The sequence below is a fragment of the Pinus tabuliformis genome, chromosome X (genome assembly GCF_031772625.1).
Source record: "Pinus tabuliformis cultivar Carrire ecotype Pingquan chromosome X, CPIR1, whole genome shotgun sequence".
Lineage (NCBI taxonomy): Eukaryota > Viridiplantae > Streptophyta > Pinopsida > Pinales > Pinaceae > Pinus > Pinus tabuliformis.
The window spans coordinates 838,113,725-838,132,267 of NC_142308.1; the positions used below are offsets into that span (position 1 = coordinate 838,113,725).

At 37.5% G+C, this 18,543-nt stretch overlaps 1 protein-coding gene across 3 annotated transcripts in view; it reads left to right on the top strand.

Moving 5' to 3' along the window:
- The window catches only part of EOL1 (ETO1-like 1), a 132,915-nt gene that overhangs the window by 85,358 nt on the left and 29,014 nt on the right, over nt 1–18,543 (top strand). For 2 of the 3 annotated variants that reach the window (XM_089448841.1, XM_089448840.1), the window contains exon 4: nt 8,323–8,632. The exons of the other annotated variant lie outside the window; for it this stretch is intronic. In XM_089448841.1, coding sequence (XP_089304967.1) covers nt 8,323–8,632 — 310 coding nt within the window. The remainder of the gene's footprint in view (nt 1–8,322; nt 8,633–18,543) is intronic. 3 annotated transcript variants of the gene reach the window in all.

Genomic DNA, 18,543 nt, shown 5'->3' on the forward strand with positions numbered 1-18,543 from the left:
TTCTGAGTTCAATTATTTCTGATCTATTGATGTATTTGATCTAAAAAACTCGGAAATAAACTACTGAACAATAGTAAAACAATTTTCAGAAATTTGTTTGCAAAAGTTACTGAAGCTAACTTCTATTTATGCAATTATACAACAATAAAAATGTAAATTAAATCTGCTGCTAAATTCAGAAAATTTTCGAGTTTAATTATTTATGATCTATTGATGTATTTGATCTAAAAAACTCAGAAAATTATTGAAAAGAAATAGTAAAATAATATTCAGAAAATAACATGAAAAGTTTCTGAAAGTAATTATATTTCTGAAATGTAATGCAGTGGAATATGCAAACTAATTTGCTGCTAAATTTTAGATAACCAAAATTTTATGCCAGTATTAATCTTGCTTTCAATTAGATAAATCAAAGAGGTAAGGGTTTAGATGATGTGCACCAGTCAGCCCCTAGGGGCTTGAAGACACTTGAAGATGGGCTGCCCAAGTCACTGAAAATTCGCCAATGCAAATGCCAAACTCATAAATTTTTTAGGGAAATTTATGAAGAAAATTTAATGATGAAGGAGGGTGAAGAAAGGGAGTTTGAAATGAGAATGATGGGAGGCCGTAAGGAGGTGGGAGATGGTCAGCATAAGGCCTCAAGGCCCTAAAATTTTTTTCCCACGATCTTCTTGCAATTTTTCTTCAACTTGCAAACAAAATGGAGATGTCTTCCGGGGCTTAGATCTCTCTCCGGAATCCACAAAAAAACACTTGTAATTTTCGTATTTTTTTCTTGCACAAATAAAAGACAAAAAATCCCAAAGCATGTATATACAAAAATATGAAATACCCAGAACCCCAATGAATTAAAAATTTGCTATTTACAAATCTACAATAATATTCTACAGATCTAGCAGATCAAAGCCCTCTATTAGCCAGATTTAAACAAATTTTGCACAATATTTAGAAATAAATTTGAAATTTTAAAGAGGCACAAGCCCAAGAAAAACCTTTTAAGTAAGATATTTTATAAAATGACTTTAGAAATTAAAAAGACAGTGGGATCTTTTAGATTTTGCAAACTGAGAGTCAGTGGGTCTAGCTGAGGACTTCCTTGAACGCCCAAATCTTGAATGATAACTTTTGTACACTTACATCTGATTGTTAGATTAATAGAGATTTAAAAATGATCATAAAATCATCAAGAAATAGAAATACCTGCTATTTCTATCAAATCAAAATGATATTCTAAAAACTCAGAAATCTGTGCAATATATCTGTACACAGATCAATCCTCAAAGACTATAACCAGCAAATGTAAATAAAAGCAACAAAGTATTAAGAACAATATTACCACATAAATTTGAAAGAGAAACACCACGATTTGAAACCCCAAATTCTTTGCATTTTATTAACCAGAAAAAGTTGCAAGAGCTTTCTTAGAGCAAGTACACAATTCAGAAATCGGATCCAAATAATGGAGAGAGACCTCTCATTAATATAAAAATTCTCCAACAGCTAGTTGGCTTGATCCTCGTTAAAGCAATTTCAGCTGTTGATGAAAATCAAATGATCTTTTAATCATCATCGTTGAAATAAAGTTACTTTTTGAGGAAATTCGAATTTCACTTTTAATTAACTCAAAAATGATTATTTTCAGTTAATTGCCGAAAAAAGTTGACTTTGACTTAACTACTATGGCTCAAGGGTTCAAAATATCTTAAAATTTTCAATATTCCCTTGGCCGGGGACCTCCAAAAATTAAGAACTTTAAAACCCACGAATTTTAAATGTTGGAGAATTTAATTTTTCCTAGGACCTAAATTAGTTAAATTTCTGGATTTAACATTTTAATTTATTTTAGCCAGAAATTTTAATTAATTGATTCATGAGGGGATTATTAATTTTTCCAACCCTCTAATATTTAGCCATGGTGTCTAACTATGAGGGACCATACACTATATATTTTTTACATGAAATATTACATTTCTAACCCATAAAGGGGGAGCACCCATTCGTTATAGAAGCTCAATAATTACCCGTTTTTGCGACACAAATATGATCTAGTAGACTAAGTGACTTGTAATAAAATAATCTAACCAAATAGTTAGAATTATTCCCAAATCACTTTTACAAAGACTCGATAAATAACACTAGGATTCATTTAAAATCCCAATGACAAAATCCATCTTAGCTTTGGGGTGAGGTTGGAGGGAAAAACTCTGCCGATCATCTGTGTTTAGAAACACACATGAATCGGTGAGACTAAAAGCCTCCTAGGATAGAAATCATCATCATAAAAATAAATTTACCTAGGTTGTTACATACATTTGTCTTATTAGTATCATTTACATTGCAAAATGCAGAATGGGTTTACAAAACTCCAGTGTACATATAGTTGATAATGATGAATCTGTGGATCATCTGAGTGCTCGGACATGATGGAAAGCCATGCGCAAAAGGATGTATAACTATGGGGTAGTTGATATGGAGTGGTCAACATGGTGCATTGGTTAAACTGAAAGGTATTACTTTAAACTCGTAATGACCTTCATGTGTTTGGAACGCAGTTTTTGCTACATCTTCCAATCTTATTCTGATTTGGTAATATCTTGACTTTAGGTCCAATTTTGAGAAATATTTAGCGCCATGTAGTTCATCCAACATTTCATCGATAAAAGGTATTGGAAACTTTTTTTTAATTGTTATTTTGTTTAGTCCTCGATAATCGACGCATAATCTGAACGATCCATCTTTCTTTCGAACTAATACAACTGGGGCAGCATACAAACTTTTACTTTTTGAGATGATGCCACACTTTAAAAGATCTTGGACTAATCTCTCAATTTCAGTTTCCTGATGATGTGGATATTGATATGGTTTGATGTTGATGGGATTTGATCCTGCTTTAACTTCTAATGTATGCTTGATATCTCTTTTAGGCGACATCTTCATCAGAAGGTCTTGGAATACTTTTTCGTGCTTTCGAATTAGCTCTTGGAATTCTAGTGCTTTTTCATTGACTAGATTCAAAGTTATCATTTCTAATTGATGAGACTGTACTACATAGGTTGGCGCTCCCTTCCGAACCATTTTCATCATCAGGGATGATAATACAATTTGGTTCTCAGGTGGCTGGAACCCATATAATTTGTATTTCTGCCCTTTCCATTTAAATTTTATAAATTGTTTTTGATGGTTGGCAGAGTAAGTATGGTGGATTTGTAGCCATTGGATACCTAAGACTACATCCACTCCTCCTAATGGTACCGTGTAGAACGAAGATTTTAAATTAAAGTCTTGAATTTGCAATTTGACTTTATGACATTTCGCTACCTTTTCAATTTTCTTACCGTTAGCTACCACAACCTTCATGCTGGGCATGGGAAATGAGAAAATGTTGAGTCTCTTCGCCATGGTTGAGTCCATAAAATTGTAGGTGCTACCGGTATTGCTCAGAACCATTACATTGTTCTTCTTGATATGTCCTTTTAATTTTAATGTCTGGGGCTGTGATATACTTGTCATGGCCAATAATGATACTTGCAGAATGCTCTCGTCATCTAGTTCTGGAGAGAATTTCGGGGAATCTTCGATTTCTTCTACATCTGATTCATCACTGTCTGAATCATTAGTTGCTTCGCATTTATACAGGTTTTTGGTCTCTTTTCCTTTAGCACACCTATGTTTAGGGTCCCATTTTTTGCCACAATGTTTGCACTTGCCCTCTTTCATCCTTTGCATTTCCACGTTAGTTTTTTCTCCTTCACGAAGATGTGGTGGAACATATTTTGTGTTATCCATGTTCGCGGCTTGGGAAAATCTTTGTCTTGAATATACTCTTTCAACCTTCGGCCACTGCATTTTTTCGTGCTTCTTTTCAACAACTTTTGCCTTCTGTCTGGCTACCTCTATAGACGTGATGTCATGAAGCTCAAGTTCAACCTGAATATAGGGTTTAAGTCCCGTGATGTATGATTGAATCAGACGAGTTTCTGATAACCCAGGTACTCGTGTGGCCAAAGTTTCCCATTCTTGAGTGTATTCGTCCACATCTCCTTTTTGTTGCAATCTGGTGAGTGCTGAGAAGAACTCTTCTTCCTTGACACCTTGGAACCTTTTAAAGAACACATTTTTGAATTTCCTCCAACTGATAGCAAGTGTCATCTTTTTCCACCACATATACCAATTATATGCTTCGCCTTCCATTTTCATGGAAGCATGCCTAATCTTTTTGTCATCATTGTCAATACCGTAAATCTCGAAATATTCTTCTGCTTTATTGAACCAAGCAACGCTGCATTTTTCATTACTGTCAAATTTGGATAGCTCAAGTTTTTCTCTTTGTTGATATGTCGCTATCGGCGGAGCGAAGAAGGGGTATTGATTTGAAAATGACATATTGGTGTATGGATTCCAGAGCTGCCTATTTTCAAAATTCGTGTTACTATTTCCTTGATTAGGTGTGGAAGATGTCTTTGGAGACTCGGGCTTCTCATGTGAGTTTGACGAATCTGGAGAATTGAGATGTTGAGTAGCTTCATTATTCTGGGGTATTTGATCGGGTGTAATCTTCATAGTGTTACAAATACAGGTCAACATCACCATCGCTTTATCCACTTTAACTGAAAGGTTTGCCTGCTCCTTTTTAATTTCATTCTTGTTCTCCTCGAGCTGACTCTCTATTCTCTTCGTTGTGTCTTGGAGCGCTTCGATTGTTTCACCATGTCCAGTCACCTTAGCCTCAAGATCTATCAATTTTTTATTGAAATCGACCATCGACATTGATGCAGCCATTGATCTGGTATGTGACATAGTATACTTATCCATCGTAATTTGACTTTAATAATAATTTTTTATTTTTATTTTTATTTTATTTATTAAATCACTTTATTTATAATTACTATAAATAAATGTGACTTTAATTTATATATATATATATATATATATATATTTTTTTAAACCACTTTATTTATAATTAATATAAATAAATGTGACTTTAATTTATAATTAATATAAATAAATGGACTTTTATTTATAATCACTTTATATATTAATGAATATGATTATAAATGTAACTTTGAATTAATGCGTTGAATCGATAACTCAATGGTTAATGGCGATGTCGATGAATTCATAGTGGATGTTGTCGTCGCGGATGAGAGTGGGCAGACAACGTATTGAAAACGGACAGGGTGACACGAGGGATCGACGGAACGATGACAGAGGTGATGAGGTGGGGAATGGCAGACAATCGAGGTGGAACAGATTGATAATGGTGGTTCCGGTGGAAAGGGATAGGTGGTGGTCGTGGAGGTAAGCCAACGGAGAGGAAGACAATGATAGGGAGCACAAATGGGGAGGCACTGTCGGGGAAGCACTATGACGGAAATCGAGGGCGGGGGCACAACGGAGAGGGGCGACGGTTTTATCAGGGGTAGGCAGGTTCATCAGCGACTGAGGTACCGACGATCAGTGTAGTGGAAGACCAGAAGACAACTTCACGGAACCGATTAACACGATCTTGATGACCCTGGGTGATGGGATGAACTCGCTCTGATACCAAATGGAGTAGAATAACTCAACACTTATCAACAAAGATATATATTTTATTAATAATGAATGAATGGATGGTTTACAGAGTGAGAGGCCCTGGCTTAAATACAACCTAAAGTACCTCTTGGTGAATGGGCATGATCATGCCCTTTGCCTTATTTAGACTAATAGTTACAAAATAATTATTTTTATATAACATTAGAGGGTTCCCTTCTAGTGGGGCCGTGGATTCATAATTTTCCTTGATTAGCCATGTGGTTAATTTTTGTTGGGTTCTAACCTTTTGACCCAGTCCACAAAGTACCCGATGGCTGACTTAAGAGGGTTTTCAGTTTTCTTCTTGATCTCATCTTGCCACTTGATTCCATAACCCTAATAGGATATTGGCATTGATCTTCATATCCCCCATCACTCCTTTTTCCCCTTTTTAACAGAAGTACCTAAAAATCTCCAAGAAAATATGTTTCCCTGAGGCTATTGACATCACCTTGTGCTAATTGACTTTGCCTTGGTGATCCTAGTAGGGAAAACCCCCTTGAGTCAGAGGAGAGCTGACCTAAAGCGAGGGGACAGGTTGCAAAAGTGATAGTGGGTGCCCTTCCTTCCCATCAGATTGTGCATTGTGGAATGGGGATTTCATCATGTAGATGCAATTTGGGCAAATAACACCCCCTTTGCCTCTGCTTTTGTGATTGAGTTCCATCTACTCTTTGGTTCTTCCCACTCTCTCAACTGCTGCCATCTTGTTTCATTATCAAATCTATAGGAGGTGGTTCTACATTTTTCTTCCTCAATACACTATTGAAGTCCTGAACCAACCATCGACCTCACCCTTTGACAAACTGGTTTCATTTACAAAGCCAAAGTGGGTGAGATGCTCAAGTCTGAGATGGGTCGAGGCTTACTGCATTTGCATGCAATATTGAACTTTCTTCTCATATTAATCTGAGGCAAATCTTATTTGTTCTGTCTATTTTTTGCCATGATTGAGGTTTTATCCCACTGTTTGTAATCATGTTTTCTTTCCCTTGCCTTTTGTGCCTCCACTGCTACTCTCTGCCATGAGGATTGGATGGGATTCTGGGCAGTACCACCTTAACTCACCTCCCAATCGGCCATTCGGCTTCTGTCCACTTTATCATGGTGTACTGTGAGGTGGTTGTGACATTAAAATTGACATGCCTTTGCCTGCCTAGTCATGTATGGGATGTCCTCTCTGGTAGGTGAGGTGGCTGCCATCTGTGATTCATCACTCCTGTCCTCACCTCTCCTTGCTGCACTGGCACCTGGTCTTTTCTTCATCTTGTCAATCTCTGTTATCGCTTTGGGATCTGTCTGTAGCTGTCTATCCGGTCTCACTCTCATCATGATTGAAAGTGTCTTCTTCCACTAGAGTCTTAATTGTGTGATGTCCATCTCCCACCATGCTATGCCACAGTTTTCTGTAGTTCTTCTCCCTGATCGGTCACATCACCAATATGTTTAAATTATATTTTATGTTTTATCTCTCTTTTGGTTTCTGCAAAGGTGAATGGCTCGTATATGCTTTATATATGCACATGTTTATATTGTGTTCATTTTCATGCTGATTGTTTTTCAAAAGCTTTGAGCATGCCGAAAATAACAAGTTTTAATAAGTATTTTGTTCAATGAGTTAGAAAGCAAGAAAGAAGGAAGTTATATTAGTGTCTGCTAATGACACAGTATGCAACATTGCCTTTCAGTATAACCTGCAATAGCAACTTTTAGGTTGTGGGTTTTCCTTAATTCATCCATTCTTCTCCATAGATGGCAATTTGGGAATCTGCTGAATGCCTTCCAAAAATATACGCAGCAGCACACATTTTACTTGTTATATTTTGGATTTTATGGTTGCTGATTGTATTCTGCATTCTGTACTTGTTTTTAATGTGACGAAATGGTTTAATGTTGAGCTGGATGGTTTGAAACCCATCTGTTGTTAGCTCTTTCTTATGCTTATCAGTAAAATAATTGTTTTTTCTTGTTATATGGCCTTGTACAGCTTGGCCATTTCTGGACTTATTAGAGTTGTGTGATAGTTTGATGGACTACATTCATCTCTGTTCTCAAAAAGAGGAATAATCAGCTTCTCTGTCTAGTTTTTTAGGTCTTCTCTAATGAGACAAAGAAAATCCTTGATGATATTCACACCCATTTTTAAAAAATTCAGCTGGGTCCTTCAATGTTTTTCACTTTTTGGTTCCCTGGGAGAGTTGCTCAGCTACTTTTTCTTTTTGTTTTGATTTGTACTCAAGAGCAATATTCACTCAACTTGTCCCTATGCTGGGATTTTGTTCCACATTAATACTCTCCTCCTAGAATATCTTCAGAGTGTTTTATTTGACCCCTTTGCTGATTTATTTCTCCTTTATATGCTTCCCTTCTTTCCATACCTGTTTGTTTCCTTGCATGTTTTTTTTCTTCCTCTCTAGTTATCCTTCCCCATTTTTCCTCCTCTCGTGATAGTAACTTCAATTGCCGTCTACTGCTCTCTGCGCCTAGCATCCCATATGCCATACATTCCAGTGTTTTTGTTGATTGAACATGTCTTTCGTAAGTTTATAATATTCTGATAGATGCTTGGTGGTGCTATCATCATTATTCATTGATAGGATAAATCAGAAATGTTTTGAAATGCTTGATGGTGACATCATCATTATTCAACAATAGGATAAATCATGAAAGCTTTGCTGCTATTGAAGGCACCATTCTGACTTGTTTTTAAATTTCCTGTTGAATATTCTTGTTGAGATACTGCAGGCATTGAATAATCTTGGTAGCGTTTATGTGGATTGTGGCAAGTTGGATCTAGCAGCAGATTGCTATGTGAATGCTCTTAAAATTCGTCACACTAGGGCTCACCAAGGCCTTGCTCGCGTGTACTATTTGAAAAATGATAAGGCTGCTGCTTATGAAGAAATGACCAAGCTGATAGAGAAAGCTAGGAATAAGGCCTCGGCATATGAGAAGAGATCTGAATATTGTGATCGTGAGATGACAATGGCCGACTTGCAGATGGTCACTGAACTCGATCCACTCCGAGTTTACCCGTACAGATACCGTGCAGCTGGTGAGATAATCCATATCTTGTTTCATTCTTGAGTCAAGTCGTAAAATTAATAGTTTGATTTGCATTTGCCGTTCATATTTTGTTTCAATCTCTTTCTATCAATTAAAAGGTGGTCTTGTTTTGTAATTTGTTTTCTAGTGATTTGGTATGGGTTACTTAATAAACAAAATGATTGTAACCTAAGTTAGAGGAAGTTGGGGAGCAGGCCTAGGAGACACCTCAAATATTTTGTGTAGAAGGTACTGAACTTTTCTATTATTTGTGATGGCTTCAGGCTTAGATGTTGGGTTGTTCCAGCTTTATTGTATAAGATTCATTTCAGGTCAGCTGCACAAAGTTGAATCAATCTCTTAACATGGATATTAGAGGTATATCTCACTCAAGTTCCACATAAAACATAACTGTTGATCTGGGTTGGTTCTGATGAGTTGGTTATGGGGGACAACAATAAACACAAATTAGACATTTGATCGGAAGGAAGTCATCGAGCAGCAAATGGAAGCATGCCAGGTTCTAGCAGATAAAATATAGCATATGAGAAAGTGTGGTATAAGCCACAACCAAAACTATGAGGTGCTATGGCAAGATAAATTGGGAAAAACATGAAATAATGCAACTTTGGTGCTGCTCCCTCTTGTAATAAAATCTAACACCCACATAAAGTGTAAAGCCCTAATCACAAAGGTGTTAGTTTTGTGCAACCTAGGAAGGTTACTCACTGTTACCTTAGTAGCTCTTCCTCTCTCTTTTGGTTAGTTGTTGTCCGACTCAAGGGGGGCTACTCTAAATAAGATTTCTAAGGCTATGGAGTGGCGGTCTTAGGCGATGTAGGAAGAGTAAGCTTTAACAAAATGTATGGTTGTAGGAGTATATGAAATGAGATGGAAATGGGATAAGGACAAGATAGGAAATGAAAGACAAAAGCAAGGGGTAAAAAGTGATGGAAGGAAACCATTGCCTGTTGAAGTTTGTGGCTCGGACAAGGACTTCTACACTGGCCTTGTGTTTAAGCATGCAAAATTCGCCCACATCACCTTAAAACACTTGCTCTAGGTTGAGCAAGTTGTTGATGTAACTTGGCATAAGTTTAACTTAGGAAAACACACATTAATATGTTGGCTTTGTTACCCACCAAGAGTGGGTGACCCAATAGGAGAATTTTTCTCCTAGATTTGTTTTCAGCCTATTAGTGTCAGTCATTTCTGCTTGTCACCAGTGATCAAATATTCTTTTACCAAGTTTTGTTAGGGGTCTCGAGGTCAAATTTTATCATGTCACTAGGGTTTCATAATAAAATTTGGTCACGGGTTAGTTTGTCTAGGATTATCTCTATTCTCTCAAAAATTTCACATGCTAGTCGCTTACATCACTCAGATGTGTGTTTCATCATAAAGAGAATATCATCATCATGTCAGTCATCACCATCATGATTCCACTTAGTCTAATGTCTCCATTAGGTCATTAGGGTTTCAAGGTCACCAATACTTTCATTTCATGCATAAAAATCCGACATAGGATGAGTTGTGATAAGCAACTCTTTTCAATAAATTCTGATGTAATTTCATAAGTACTTCATGGTTACAGTTTCAAGGTTCCAAAAGGAAGAAGGTTCACTATTCAAAAAGATAAAAAGAATTCCAGGTTACAAATCTTCAAGGTTGTCAAGTTCAAAAAGAATGACAGTCATGTTTGAAAAATATACGTGGGGCCCATTTTCACTCAAAATAGAATCATTCCATGTCTATAAAAGCCCAAAAGTCTCATACACATTTCATTTGCATCCTTACCTCATTTGGTTATCGAGCTCTTTCCTCCTTAGGTGAAAAAACACGGGTTTTTCAGCTCAAATTGGCAAAAATTCCTTGGCGTTGCGCTTCTGTGAACTATGTTGCGTTTCTGGGAGAGGCGCTGCGCTTCTGTGAATTGCGTTGCGCTTCTGTGAACTGCATTTCACACAGGACAAAGTATCCCGAAACTCATAGAAAATCACCCAAATTCAAAATTTAAGCTTGCATTCCAGTTTCTTATTGCTCTAAGCCATTTAGCAAGTAAGTACACTCATTTCACTCCCTCTTTTCCTTTGGCAAAACAAATAAATGATGGTGAGTTTAGTCATCTAGGGTTTGTATGAATTTCATGTTTTAAAGCTTGCAAATGGTGAGTTTAGTTAGCTGGAACATTCAAACCCTAGAAATTGCTATCCCATACCTTTGTTTGCATACAAATCACCATCCCATCCACCAAACAAATCATTTCCCTTCAGTTTACTTCACCTTCTTACAAACCCTAGCTCTTACCTATCAAATTGAGCAGTTTCCCTAGCTAGGACTATTTTTAAATTTTCTTGCTCATTTTCCCTCATTCATTTCCCCCCATTTAACTTCCTAAAGATTTCTAAAACCCCTGTCCATCTCCCAAAATTTCCCTATCACCATTTCCCTTCCCTAACTCCCTCATTTCACCACTTCACTCATTCCTCACTGTTTTTTTCCATTTTCCTGTCATCTAGGGTGGAGGGAGATTCTTCACCATCAGAAAAGAGAAAACATCATAAAGGAGGGAGGATTCTGAGGTATGAGTCCAGAAACTGCAATGAGATCAACCCTTCACCATTCATTAGACAGTGCTTTGAATATGTTAACTACCTAGGGTTTTTTGTCAAAGAGTGGGTGAAGTAGGTTTTCATGCGCAGCGCATTGATTGGATTGCCACCAATCTAAAGGGAGAAAAAGCCACCATAGTAGCGATTGATTTTACATTCTCAGTTGCTACCATCTCTCTTGCCACAGGGATACCAAATCACGGGGAGTATTGGTTCGAAGGCATGAGCCTAGACCTTGAGCAATAGAAACCTTTCTTGAAATCACCCTACAAAGAGGCTCATTCACACATCATTCCATTCAGATACTTGTTGGAAAAGTATGCACCACTGATGAAGGTTGTAATGAAGTTTTCACCTGTGAGGGGAGATTTTCCAGACTATATCAATACCACATTAGGCTGCTAATGCATTTCACAGCTGTGAAACATCTTAACTTGTGTAACTACTTGTATAGAAGTCTCATCAAAATGTCTGAAAAGGTGCAAATGAAAAACAAAGAGCATTATCCTAGCCTTTTCCATCACAGTTTGATAAAGGTTGTAGTCCTCCTTTAGTTGGCAGAAAAGAAAATGGCATGGGATACCTTCATTGAAACAGCCTTGCAATGGCATGAAACTACTTCATCAAGCCATCACCAAGACACATCAGCACAACCTATGGAGGTAGGGTCATCAAGCAAATTAGAGGAGGTTCCCAAGGCACCTAGACCTGAGGTGACCAAAATATATCAGAGAGGAAAAAGACTTGTGTTTACTTCTCAAGTTGAGAAAAGGGCCAAGCCTTTTACATCAACACAACAAGGATCACATTTACAGGATGAGGAGCTAATTGAGCATGATTTTGAACTAGTTGACTTGGAGGCAGAAGATGAGCATTCAACCTTGCAACAAGTTATCAAGGAGAAGGATTCCCAAATCAAAGAGCTCATGGACAATTTGGCAAGGGCTAGATTTATCATTTCTTTCCTTGAGCAAGAAAACAATCAACTCAAAGCCAAACAACTGATCATGGAAAAAGAACAATCCAAGATGTTGAAGCAAGAGGTCAAAGGTAAAACAGTGTTAAAGCATGATGAGCATGATGAACAGGAAAAACAAGTTGGAAAGAAGAAGCCTAGGACAAAGGGTCTCAAAAGAGCATTGCAGAAGGAAAAAGAACTACTGGATGAGGACTTGGATATTGAACACAAGATTGCTATGGAAATCAATGAAGACAAAGAATATTGGCTAGGCAAAGTTAGTGGCCATCTAGAGTAGCTTCTTGACAAGGCTAATAGGGGCAACCAGCTGCTGAGGCACATGGCCCATCACTACCAAACCAGAAACATGATTTGCAACATCAAGGTCAAGCAAATGCAAAACAAGCTGAAGGAAACCCTAAAAGGCAAAGATGAGATGAACAACTTGGAGATGCTTGCTAAAGCATCCATGAGAGCATAATATACCTCATTTGGCACTTATGGACCAATTTTGGGAGTTTTCCGAGCATTTTTGGTTTTTGGTGAAATTTGGTGCAAAACTCAGAAATTGCACTAGTTATAGGGCATTGCGCTTTTTCCTCAGAGCTCCAAATGACAAGTGGCTTGCATTTTTGGAAAGCTTATGCCCTCCTCTCAAAACCCATTTCCTCGGATTTTCCAGACAGGGCTCAAATTTTGAGATAAATGAGAAAAATGGGTCAAAAATCAACATTCTGCTCCTCTTTTTGACAGACGCTATGCTTTTGGAGACACCTTGGGAAAATCAGTTTTTGAAGGCCTTCCCATGCGTGATTTTCAAAAATTCAAGATGTTCTGGAAACTAGACATGCAAGGCTAGTTTACGTTCCTCTAGATTTCAAATTTGACTTCAGGGAGGCACCTAAAAGTGGCCTTAAAGTTGGCGCTGTGCTTTTGAAATTTTCTGAGATTTTAATTAAAATTTCACTGTGTAATTTCTCAGATTTCTAGTTTGACTTGGTGAAAGGTAACTTGATGATGTAACTTTAGTAGTTTGAAGTCTAGATGATGTAATCATGAATAAATTAGTATGATAGGTTGTTTTTATGGTTAATTAGGCCTCATAAATGAAGCAAAACTCAAATCAAAGTCTAAGAGAAGAGTTTGTTTTTGACCTTCTCACTCTCACTTGTTGGTTGAGAGATTCTTGGAAACTGTTCCACCACTTAGGGATTTGACCCCTGAAGGTGGGGAAGCTGTTTGTTTTAGTCTATATGTATCATTTCTCATTCAGAGAGAAGGGTTGGACTTCAGAGGAGAGAATTTGTATCTTATGCTTTCACTCAGTTAATCACAGGAGCAGTTGCAACTATTTTTCAAGAATACATGTGCAGTGAGTTTGTGATGTTGTTTTCTTTCTATGTCAGTTTCTTATGAATGAATCCATCTTTCTTAACATGTTTTGCTTTCCTCAAGTGATTTTCCTTACAGTTATATAGGCATAATTCTTTATATTCAAAGCTTTGTTTATGTGGAAAATCATTTCTATGTATTTCTTCTTCTAGATTAATGAATTCATGGCAATACATGCTCATTATGACCTTCTAAGCTTTTCAGACCCTACACTACATTGACCAAATTCTCAGATTCATCACAAGGCACTGCTATCTTGCTCCTCCTTATGCTTGCTACTGCAACCCTTTGAGACCTTGACCTAATTGCTTTTTCTCATCCCTGGTCCAGCAACCCAAAAACCCTAAATTTTCAAAAACTCATCTAAAACTTTTACATCTAGCCTAAAATCCATTTCTCTTCCAGTCATTGACTGTGAAATCCTTAGAGAGATCCCTCTCTGGTTTAGCAGGGCTAGCTGCTGAATTGCAAGTGGTTTGAAGTTACCTCTTTTGATCTCCTCCTCAGCCTGGGACATTGTAGAGGATAACGCAGTCGACAACCAACAACGCTTGATAGCCACCAGTGTAGCTGAGATGTCGTGCCATTTGATCTTCGCTCCCTAAACTAGTCATATGTCCCCTTACCCATCTGTCGAGAGCATATGTTTGAAGGTGGGAAATTCAATCCTAAAGGTATGTTTTTAATTATGCAATTGGGTGCTTATGCTTGTTTTTCCTTGGGCACTTTGGTCATGGATTATTGTGTGACTTGGAAGAAGGAAGGGTTTCGGCTGTAGTTTTGTTCTCTCACCTTAAATCGGGGTTAATCCTCAATCCTAGTCTTGTAGGATATCCCTTATTGTTGTATAGCTTTAGGAAGGGCACTACTTGGGAAACCCCGATTTAACATGGTCTTGTTTTCCCATTTCACATTTTTCACTCCCCTCCGCACATTACAAGCCCTAATCTTCCTTCTCTGGTTGCACATGACCACTTAGTCCACAAGTCACTGGTATCCCCCCTCCCCTTGTCCACACGTTTGGGTTGGGCTTGGAAATGTTGCCCCAGAGGTTGATGCAGCTAAAAGAACATTAAAAGCATATCATGGGCACAAGCACGAAACAAAAGAAAAGAACATTATAAAATGCAAAAAATGACTGGGAAATTAAAATAGTACGTGGGCAAAAGCCAAACATGAGCTCTACCCCTTATCATTATGGTCATCACACTGGTTCCTAGGGCTCTATTGTCACCCGAATTGTACACCCAAAGTGACAACGCTCAGAGCAGGGGCTGTCACTCTTATCTGTGCCCACTCTGTTTAAGCTATCTCCTAAGTGCAGACTGAGGGGGGTAATCCCTACAAATGGAATGATGAGAAATCCAGTGGAAACCAACAATTTTAGGAGATACAACTAAATGTCCTAGCAACTTGAATTAGAATTATGTCACAAGTAAGATTATTAAGCACAATCAATTAGATTCTTAAGATGCAAATGATAGAGCAGTGCCTTGAAATTAGGAAGTAATTGCACAATAGAGATTAATATATCAAGCTACCGGATGAACAGTTGCTGCAAGATGCAAAATCTATCCTAAATGAAGTGCAGGACCTAATCTAATGTGAGATGCAAGATCTTGGTCAATTTTAGTTAAATGCCTAATCTAGGTGAATCCTTCCTCTCAATTATTTTGAAGCTACTCTCGAACTCAAGTTGTAGAGAGAAGTCCACGGGAAGGAGGCTAATGCCTCATTAATGATACCTTCCCTATATTTCCAAACACCTAGATGCCTCCGTTCCTACAAGGGATTGCCCACAAGAGAACTACAAGGTCACCTGTGTTAACTGTGAATGAGGTATAGATTTTTCAAATTGGGTGAAGAAGGTGGTCCTATCTCTCTTACAACCAAGCTTATGCTTGGAGGTAAATTTAAAAAATGCACTTCTAACTTAGAATGAATATGCAAATGATGTTGGATTGCTCCAATGAGATTACAAATATGTGAAATGCTCCAAGATGACAATATCAAACCACTTGAAAGCAAGATATGCTTATCAACACAAGGTTACACGAAGCACTTAGAGATCATCCCAATGAAACAATATTAGCAATGTTAACTACTTAATGATCCAAAGTGCTTATTAGAATTTCTCTTATTTATAATGCAACGGTTAGGAGCAAGAGAAACTTAGAGCACAATAATGAAAGCAATATCTTCTTATCACTTATATTATGAGACAATTAGAAACATTAGAGCAACTTTAATGTTCTTCAAGCACAATAGAAACAAGCACCAATAGAGCAATGAGATTGCTAATAGTGATAAGTGAGGTAAGAAAAGACTAACAAATGCATTAAACTAACATTGAGATGCTATGTAAAGATGCGAAAAATGCAAAATGAGTAATGCAAAAGTGGTATGCTTTATCCTCAAAATTAAAGAGAGACTAATGCAACTATTCAACCAATGCTTTTATCATTCAATGACCATTAATAATATGCACTAGACTTCAATAAATACTTATGCCAATCAGATCAGCCCACTGTCACTATGAAAACAGTGCCAAAAATCTCTTGCAAACTAGCTAGATTTACGCCCTTAAGTTAATATGCAATATTCTTTAAGTGTCTTAGGCTTATTAAGATTAGTTTTAGGATCTCTTTAAGGTGATTATGCCACTGTTATGAATGACTTTAGATCCGATTGCTTATGACAATGAAGGAAAGAAAGGAAATAGGATGAGAGCAAACCCCTTAGGCCTAGAGGCCTTAGTCCAATGGAAAATTTGGATGTTTGAAGCACTAAATGGAAATATTTAGGCCTCCCAACACCTGCAACCACAAAGTATTAGTCTGAAAACAGAAGGAGAAGGCCTTCAAACCCTCACGACTGGGGTTGACTAGGCCTCTTAAGCCTGTGACTAAGGCCAAAGAGTAAATGTGACAAGTTCAAGCCCTAAAATGTTGAGATCTAGCCTTCATTCAAGCACCAAAACTTCTTGAAACCTTTGCAACCACAAGATGTTAGCCAAAGACAATTTACAGTGATGAATCAAGCCCTCAAGAGGCTGTGGCTAGGCATAATAGGCCTCCTAGAGCTTGCGGCCTAGTGAGATAGAGGCCCTAGGGCTTGCAGCCAGGGCTAGAAGGGGTAATGTGATGGAAAAATCATAGATAATCCCTTGTATTCCTTCCTCAAGTGAATGCTAAGCCTGCAAACAAGAGAATTAGCGCACAAAACACAAGATTCCAAGCCCTAGGATATCAAGAAAGTGCTTTGACAAGTTAATGATGGAAAACCATTTCAAAACCCTTGCCAAGATGGTGTTTAGGCCTGCCTGCAAACACAAGATATTAGTGTCAAATATCAATTGTAGTGAAATTCTTAAGCCTCCAAGGGATGCGGCTAGGGTTCCTAGCCCTTTTAGGCCCGCGACTAGGGTAGAAAAGGCCTATTAGGCCTGTGGCTAAGCCTAACGAGGATGAAAACCCCTACGAATACCTTTAATGAGTCACAAAATTAGATGTTAGCCACAAAATATAATTATATTCAAGAAACTTGCTTGCAAAACCCTTAGATGATAATTATTTGCCAATAAACGCTGATTCCGTAGTGGATTAGGCCCTCTAGGGCTAGTGGCTCCTTTAAGGCTTGGCGTTGAGATTTGATGATTTGGGTTTGGTAGATTAGGGCTTGTAGACCCTAGATCCTCCTCTAAAAGTTGAATGCCTTCTTCCCTTAGGTTGGACGAGTCTTCCAAAGGTGAATGCGTGCCCAAACCCTAGACGTCTAGGCTAGTTGAGGGCTTAAACCCACTTGCTTCAGATGTGTCCTTGAAAACCTAGTCTTTGGCACCTGCAAGTAGAGATAAATAGAGCCAATCCCAAGATCTAAAAGAAATTTGAAAATAAAACCCCAAGTAGTTATTTGCGAAATGAAAAATAAAAAATACAAGGGTTAGTAGGGTTATATTTACAAATTATTTACAATATCTACAATAAAATTCATGCTCTAATTAGCAAATAGATCTTTATAGCCCAAGTAGATTTTGATAAGTTAGATAAATATTTTTATTTTAATATACTGGCCAAATCCTGCACCATAAATCGTTAGATCAAGCCAAGAAGCCAAACAAGGTGTGGTCACCTCAAAATCTATGTACTTGGGGGTTGCCCAAGCTCTGAATCACCTGAAGATCATTGCACACTTTGATAGATAAATTGTTAGCTTCAAAAGGGGTTTAGATACACATTAAAATCCCTTAAGATATAGAGATACCTGCTAGACAGAGTGAGTAGAAAATGTTTCTCTAGAACCCAACACCTAAAGCAAGATACCTGTGCTAATAGACGATCCAACTGCTGGCTATTGAAACAAAAATATTCCATATTACATAATTAGATCATTAAGAAAATTCAACACATACCATAAATCATTGAGAGAGAGACACCTTGTATTGAAACCCCAAAGACTTATGCTTTATTATCAAAAGAAATCCAACAAAGCTTAGCTCAGTACATCATCAACAAATGAAGTCCCTATTACAATGAGAAGCTAGAAAGCTTCCTTATATAGAAAACTAGAGGGATAAACCCCTCCAAGTGGAAAATAATGGCTAGTAGCTCGATCCATGTCTTGATCCTTGTCAAAAAATTTTGAACCCTGTTAAGTTGGCACAAATCTCCAAAAGAATTCGATCTTCCTTGTTTACTAGGTTGGCGGGATCAAACTTTGACTTTTGGACCACCAGAGAATCTTCAAAAATTAGAATTATCATTACTTGAGCAAAATAATAAACTACTTGGTCTAAAAAGTTCGAATTGCTGGGAAAATAACCTCCCTGGGTTCAACGAATTTTTTGAGTGGGCCATCCTGCCTTGGAAATGAGGCTTTTTATTTTTGACTTGAATTTCTTCCTTTGAAAATAGCCTCAATAACTCTTTGAATGATTTTTCCACTAGTAGGGTAATTAAT